This window comes from Cynara cardunculus (assembly GCF_001531365.2).
Source record: "Cynara cardunculus var. scolymus isolate 2C chromosome LG 2, CcrdV1, whole genome shotgun sequence".
NCBI lineage: Eukaryota > Viridiplantae > Streptophyta > Magnoliopsida > Asterales > Asteraceae > Cynara > Cynara cardunculus.
This window is the reverse complement of record NC_037529.1, coordinates 66,340,539-66,347,652: the sequence shown is the minus strand read 5'-3', so window position 1 is coordinate 66,347,652 and position 7,114 is coordinate 66,340,539. Positions and strand designations below refer to the sequence as shown.

Here is a 7,114-nt window from a genome sequence, read left to right as displayed (position 1 = left end):
AGTATTAGTTTATTTAAAATATAAAAAATAATATTTTTAATAGTAATCTATTTATAATTAAATAACATAACTAAAAATAAATTCATATTAAAAAGAAAAAATCAGTAAAAAGACAAAAAAGAAAAGGAAATGAGAATGAAGTGTTGGGTTTGGAATTAGCTTTCCATTTATAAAAAAGTCAAAATTCGTACATGAATGAATGCAGGATTCCCCAGTCGAAGAACAGATGGAAGGACGAAATGAAGCGAWTTAAATAGCGATTTAATATAAAACCTCTGCTAATTCCAAGTGACCTTGAAGATGATGATTCAAATAACAGCAAGATGACCTCAGAAGACACAACTAGCTATGTTTCAGGAGGAGCTGTCTTTTATTTGCAGGTTTAGATCAAACTTGTTATAATCTGTATTGATTTCTCTAAATTCACTCTGTCTCGGTTGATACAATCCTACATAATTAATGGTGCAAGAGGGATCTTCGTTCCATTAGAAATGGTAGTACGGCCCTCCATAGCAGCTATAATGGTGAGGATAAACTTGCAGCGGCACCACCGTAGCTGGAGTTTGACTGGCGGCAGCAGCAGTGGTGGTGGTGGTAGCGGGTTTCTTCTCCTCCACCTGACCAACACTCACCAGCTCTGTGCATCCTACACCTTTCCTTAGCAGCATCGCCAGTTCGACCGAGTCAATTCCTTCACCCGTGACCTTGATTTGATCTTTATCTGAACCAAACAAAGCCACTGATTCCACCCCTGTTTGTCAATTCATTTCAGATTGTGATTTAGTTACAACCAAACAAACGCTTTCTCCGTGATATAAAAATTAGGGCAAACTGGAGAGGAGCTTCGAATGTCTTACCGGAGACACCAACCACGATCTTGAGAGCCTTACGAGTTTTCTTGTCGTTGTTCATGGACACCTTCACGACAATATTTTGCTGCAAAAACAATCAATTATACAAATTAGAGCCACCTGATTCGAATAAAAATGGAATTGAAGGAGTGAAGAGATTTGTACCTTGGCCATGTCTAGATGAAGTTGATGGTGATCTGGATATGTGGGTTTGGAGTAGAAATGGGAGAGGAGAGGAAGGGCAGGATGAAGAAGAAGGTTTAGTGAGGGCAGTATTTGTAGAGGAATCCATGTATACAGTGGAGGGCCGGAAGACGATGTAAACGCCATTAGAGGGGAAGCTTCTTTCCTACTTACTGTTTTCTTCCTTAACGAACTTTGTCATGTTTCCATGTCGTGCATATTTCAATCATATGATAACTCGAAGGGTATTCGCATAATTCAGCGAGATCCATCTTAATTTTAATATTTTTTTTTGTTTCAATCGATGTTATAATACGGTTTTATGTGGTTTTGAGAAAACGATAATGTTTTTAAGTTTTGAAAAAAATATAAATACGAAAATATCATAAAAATATTGATATTAGTACGAAACTAATTATTTAAATTTTTTTTTATGGATTTCTTTATATTATTTTTTATTTTTTGTTTAATAATATAATTTTTTTTATAAAGATAATTATTAAGTATTTTGTTAGATATCAACGATTATCCTAATTATATTTTAAATTTTTTATATTTAAAATGAGATGTTTATCCTCTGTTTGATTATGTTTATCTGCAGTTAGTTACACGAATTCAAACATGAAATTTTAATAAGTTATACATGTACACAATTTACTTGTAATCTTGAATTTCAAGTAATACGCATCAACAAACATTATGTCATGCCCAAAAAATGATTTTTAAGAGTTTTTATCAAATGCTTTATAATATAATATAGATATTAATTTTGTTTAAATTTATAAGTTTCATCAGTTCACAACTAGTAATAGTTTTCTGAAACATGTTTAAAGTAAAATAATATAATATCGATATATGATGATTTATCCACTTTAATAATTTTTCAGTAAAGTTTCGAATTAAAACAAAAACAAACATTGTTTAAACTATATTTGATTTTGTTCAGATTGATTACAGAATACGGCAACACAAGGGTGAATAGACGATCTCGCCTGCTACTGTAGATTGCAACTAAAGTTGTGTGAATCACATGTGATTTTACATAAGATTCTGATGTCAAATCATATRTGATTCGTCCGATCTTATGTTCTTTTATTTAGTCATTGTTCTTATATAAATCCGAATCTTACTTAATATTTAGACATAAAATTTATTATTTAATAAAAAAAATTCAAAAARTAATTTGTAGACAACTTTTGATGATTMAAAAACATAATTATTTRTGTTGAACATTTTCTMTGCCTTGTTCCTTTTWGTTAGATGTAAAACTAATATTTAAATTGCTGCAGCATGSWTGSTKRCKSRYKSRYTGRMKKMWKTSTTTRTTTAKTYARTMRAWRKWAKKWACKAAMWAMARAMAKRRTKSKKKMTRTAWWYWMTATSTMTRWYTMAYWYWSAKWKARRKRWRKKTSTWTYTWWKWKRSARRSRMARKMAWWWWWAWWWRWAWSWWWYRWTTKRAWTWRGRGKKKYTWWKGGKTKGRKTKRWYSGGKYKRARRMMWTTKRAMMAMCYMAWTYMAWKSYTKSSGKTTKGRAAAAWYYTWAMCCMAMCYWAMCYMAAMCSAARKKSMAMCCMAMCCMAMYMMKWWMARKTKGSYSGGKTKRWWMYTKKGKWWWWTWAAAWWWTTTTYYWASYYTKRAWWWKKTWTTTYYYTAYTCATAATTTCTTTTTCATTATCAACYRTTTGATACAACTTATCCATATTTTTCTTACGTATATCATATTAAGTTAATTTTCTCAATTYACATATATATGTTCACAGTTACTGAACATATATATGAATGAGTTATATAGAAATATGAATAAATTGAAAATATGTGTATATGAAAAGCATACATAATAGTGTAATTGTCTAATGTATATATTAATAGAAATTCAATAATCATATTAAATCCATGAAATAAAAGAATATCGGGTTCATCGAGTTGGGTTGAGTTCAAATAATAGTAACCCAATACCTACGGTTTGATAATTTTACAATTCGATTAGACATCGGGTTGGGTTATTTCACGTTGGGTTGATCGGGTTGGTGAGCACTTCTAATTTGAATGTTAAAAGAGGAACGAAAAAGCTTTTAAATTACTAGAAGTAGAAAACTAGACCAACTAATGACAAAGACAGGGCAAAAAACCTAAAATAAAAGCAAAAACACGAACAAATCCCCTTTGAAACAAAAAGCAACTCAATACCAAACCTAAACACAAGGACAAAAGAGAGGTCATCCGGGCAACAAAGTGGTAAGGTTCTTGAATTGCTTCGAAAATTCAGTAGAGAATAAAATTTTCCAAAACGCTTCTCGAAATCCATATAGGTAATTGACTCCACATGAATGTTACACGTTAAATTAAGATAATATTTATTTTCTCACGTTTCTAACAACAACTCCAATTGTTTTTTTTTTTTTGGGGGGGGGGGGGGGGGGGAGAGTTCTGGATCAAAGATAGAAGAGCTAAAAAAAACCTTGCTTCTTTAACTTGAACCCTTAAGTGTAATAGATGGTCATTAGACCTTGAGGGTTAGCTCATTAACAATAAGTCAATAAGGCTTGGATTTTTGCGTTCCTTCCTAATTGTCATTGGTTTGAGTCCCTCAGTGTTACTTGGGATTTTTCTCACTACTAAGAGGGGATGTCGCCTACTACTGAAGGACCCGTTTTTGCAACAATTGCGTTATTCTATGCAAGACGAAGACTTAGAAAGAACAAAGAAGTTTTCTACTGGATTCCATAGAATTAGTCAATGTTGGCACAATCTAGCCTGAATATAAAATAAGTATTTATTATTTAACTATAAAAATAGTGAGTTAAGAGTTCACTAATAATATATATATGTATCTCAAGAACAATCAAAGAAGTGTATGACAAAAACAAGGGTCATATCTAGTATTTTGTGCTAAACAATGATACGATTTTATTATGTTGTCCAGTTTGAACTATGGAAAGAAAAGAGATAGAATCAAATCGATTTCCGAAAAGCTGTTGAAAAAGGCGCTTAGCCTACAAGAACTGTTCAAAATATTATGAAAAAGGCAGAGGTTTTTAAGGAACCTTGCACTAATCAAGCAAAATGAATCAAAAAACATTATCATCCCTAGAAATATACAGGCCCAGTTGAGATGTGATATGATTGCATCGCGATGCCTAAGAACACGATCTAATAGATCGTTGAATCGAGTAGTTGGATCATCAAAAAAGACCATCTAAAAAATGGCAAAGGGCATGAGGGCAAAAAAAAGGAAAGAGAGAGATGAGGTTTCTCTYGTTTTTGGCAAATATAGGTTCGATTGAGATTTGCTTCCTTCATTGATCAAGAATTCGGTTTTTGGCAAGTCTCATGATCATCTAATAAGAAGGGTTTCAATTTTTTCAAAATTTTAGTTAGGATACCGTAAAAATAAACTCTGTGTCGGGACGTATGGGATAGTCTTAGGCAGACAGTTTCAAAACCGTGCATGAAAATTTTCATCTCACATGGCTCCTWAGGGCTAAAAGAAAGAAGAACTAGGGACCGAGGAGGCTAGGTTAGSCGAAAGATGGTTATCCGTTCAAGGACGTAAGGTGATCATACTTTTTCAGAGRGAGAGTGAAGTACTTACTCATTTTGCATGATGTATAACTCCCTATTTCTCTTTACCGAGGAGAAGATGTGGATTCGATTTCCGCTACTTATCCTTTGCTAGTACMTTTTTTTTCATTATACGATTACCCGTTTTACATCATCCTATTTCCTTTAATATTCTAAATGTTAAATTTGAATTTTTATACTGAATTGAAAATTTAGTCCATTATTCCAATTTTAACACTTATTCTGAACATAAAGTTAAAATGGTAATRATTTATCATTGAGATTGTACATTTGTTACACCGTCGTTACTATTTGATTTMTGTTCTAATTAATGTAGTACGCAAAATCCACCTCTGTTTATTAGTTTTTTGATTTTAATTTAGTTAAATAATTCCATAACTCAAAACAGATATATCCAGTGCCAGTCTATGTTGAATTATTTTGAAGAATGGATCCTGGCCCATCCAACCTTTTTCGCCATTTCATAATTTTTGTAACTCATTATTACCGTCTCCAAACTTTGTCAAATATTTAGGGGTTGTTTATTAAACATTTATCCGGTAAATGTTTATCTGTAAAATTTAACATTATTATTATGTACTTATCGGGTAAGATTTTAGTCTATCAAAACGATATAGTATACAATAATTTTACCCGGTAAGCGCTTATCATGGTAATTAGAGTCGTCGCTCTCACTTACCGGGTAAGATTCTTGATCCTTGTCTCGCTCTTACCGGGTAAGATTTTTGGTCCTTACTATATTCATCCGGTGAGGTAATGTTACTTGGTAAGCACGTACCAGGGCAAGCGTTTGGTAAACGGCCCCTTAGTTGCAATATGATGATACCAGATTCTGACTACCAAGGTTTGCAATTGAAAATAAAAATAAAAACTGAACACTTCGCGGATCGAGGATCAAAGTTTCGGGGTTCAATCGGACGGAAAAGTCAACACGATTTGACCTTTGGAAAAATCAATTATGTCAATTTCAGGAATAAATACATTTTTCATTTTGAGATTACCTTAACCTTTTGAGCAAAACACAAGACTACGTCTTGTGTACGACGTGTTTTTAGTTGAATTTCACTGTTACAAGAGTTCTTTTTGTTATAAATAAGTTTAAAACATTAAGTGCTAACATGGTTTTTTATTGCAAATTACTTTAGTGGTTTGTTTCTCTAGTTAGCTGCTCCATTATAAATCATTCGAAGTTTGTATTAATTTATAATTTATTCAATTGCTTTTGATTTAACCGAAATAGTAGAATATATAAATAATTGTATAATGAGATCAATTTAACTTAAAATAATAATAAAAAATAACCAAAAACTGAACCGAATAAATTATCTTTATTGGGTTAATCAAACCGTTTAACTCGAAAACCGAATACCCAAAACAATCTTGATTTGGATGGGTTATCGGTTTTTGAGATTTTTTTTACGCATCTAAGTATAACCCCAACGATAAAAGTTTCTCGATTCGTCATTGCTTCCTTTTATATATAAACCATTGCTAATGGGTATTTTTTAAAATATAATGTTTTTAATAAAAAAAATAATTGAAAAGTAAATAAAAAGGGAAAAAAAAGCATAATGTATAATATTTTATTTTATTTAAGAAAAACATGAAATAATTTTAATGTATTTGCCTCATTTTAACATTTTCGTCTTAAATGTGATCATAAAGATGAAAATGAAATCGTAACAAGAAGGTTGCCGACGCGGTTGGTCAACTGACCGGAGTCTTTGTTTATCAAGTAAAATGAACTTATGAACTAAGTACAAAATTCAAAATATTTTTGACAACTAAGTTTCGGTGAATACGGAAACCCTGCACAATATTAACGTGATTTCCATGGAATATTAATGCCATTTCGAGGGGCTTTCGGCGGATTTTCTACAAATATGCGAATCTAAAAGTTTTTGAGTGTTCGATTGCACACGAGAAATCTTTGAATTGGGAGCACTGGATCACAGGACCGCATCATATTTCTCCAATCACGTAATCTAAACAGGTTCTTTTCCGTTGTTTTGAATTCTCTTCGTTAACTTCCGTTTGTTTGTCTTAGTGTTCCGTTCGGCCTTTGCACCTTGCAGTGACATATCATCTAATTTCTTAACTTTAAAATAGTTCCAATGGACCAAATTGAATCTCTATGGTCACCAGCTTTAAACACAACTAGTGTTCCAACCGCGCCTTGCGCGATAGTCATAATATCATCTTCAAAAGAAATGTTATAGATTAAAATTTGAAGTCCACTTCCAAAAAAAATTAGGCAAATGTTTGACTAATGTTAGTAGTTTATTTAATTAGAAGTCACAATTCTAACTGAAATCTCATATAAGATGATAAAATCACGATGTTAATTTTGTAACAAATTTAATTGAAATCTCATTTGAAGTTATGAAAAAGAAACATTTTGTAATATTTCAAGTGAAAATTAGAGGAGTGCGTAAGTTATAGCAACAGTTATAGATTTCAAAAAGGGTCATCCAAAGAAAGACAACCCTATGAGGC

At 31.7% G+C, this 7,114-nt stretch overlaps 1 protein-coding gene across 1 annotated transcript; it reads right to left on the bottom strand.

Moving 5' to 3' along the window:
- Window positions 1-485: 485 nt before the first annotated feature.
- Window positions 486-1,181, bottom strand: LOC112506334. The gene is made up of 3 exons (XM_025110342.1): window positions 1,017-1,181; window positions 858-936; window positions 486-751 (listed from the first exon to the last, which is right to left on the bottom strand). The coding sequence occupies exons 1-3, from the start codon at window positions 1,179-1,181 to the stop codon at window positions 486-488; spliced, it is 510 nt and encodes a 169-aa protein (XP_024966110.1).
- Between the last annotated feature and the right edge of the window lie 5,933 nt (window positions 1,182-7,114).

Coding starts and splice junctions, on each gene's coding strand:
- LOC112506334 (XM_025110342.1), bottom strand. CDS start 1,181: ATGGCGTTTACATCGTCTTCCGGCCCTCCACTGTATACATGGATTCCT. Junction 937..1,016: donor TTCATCTAGACATGGCCAAG/GTACAAATCTCT, acceptor TTGTTTTTGCAG/CAAAATATTGTCGTGAAGGT. Junction 752..857: donor GATCGTGGTTGGTGTCTCCG/GTAAGACATTCG, acceptor ATTGACAAACAG/GGGTGGAATCAGTGGCTTTG.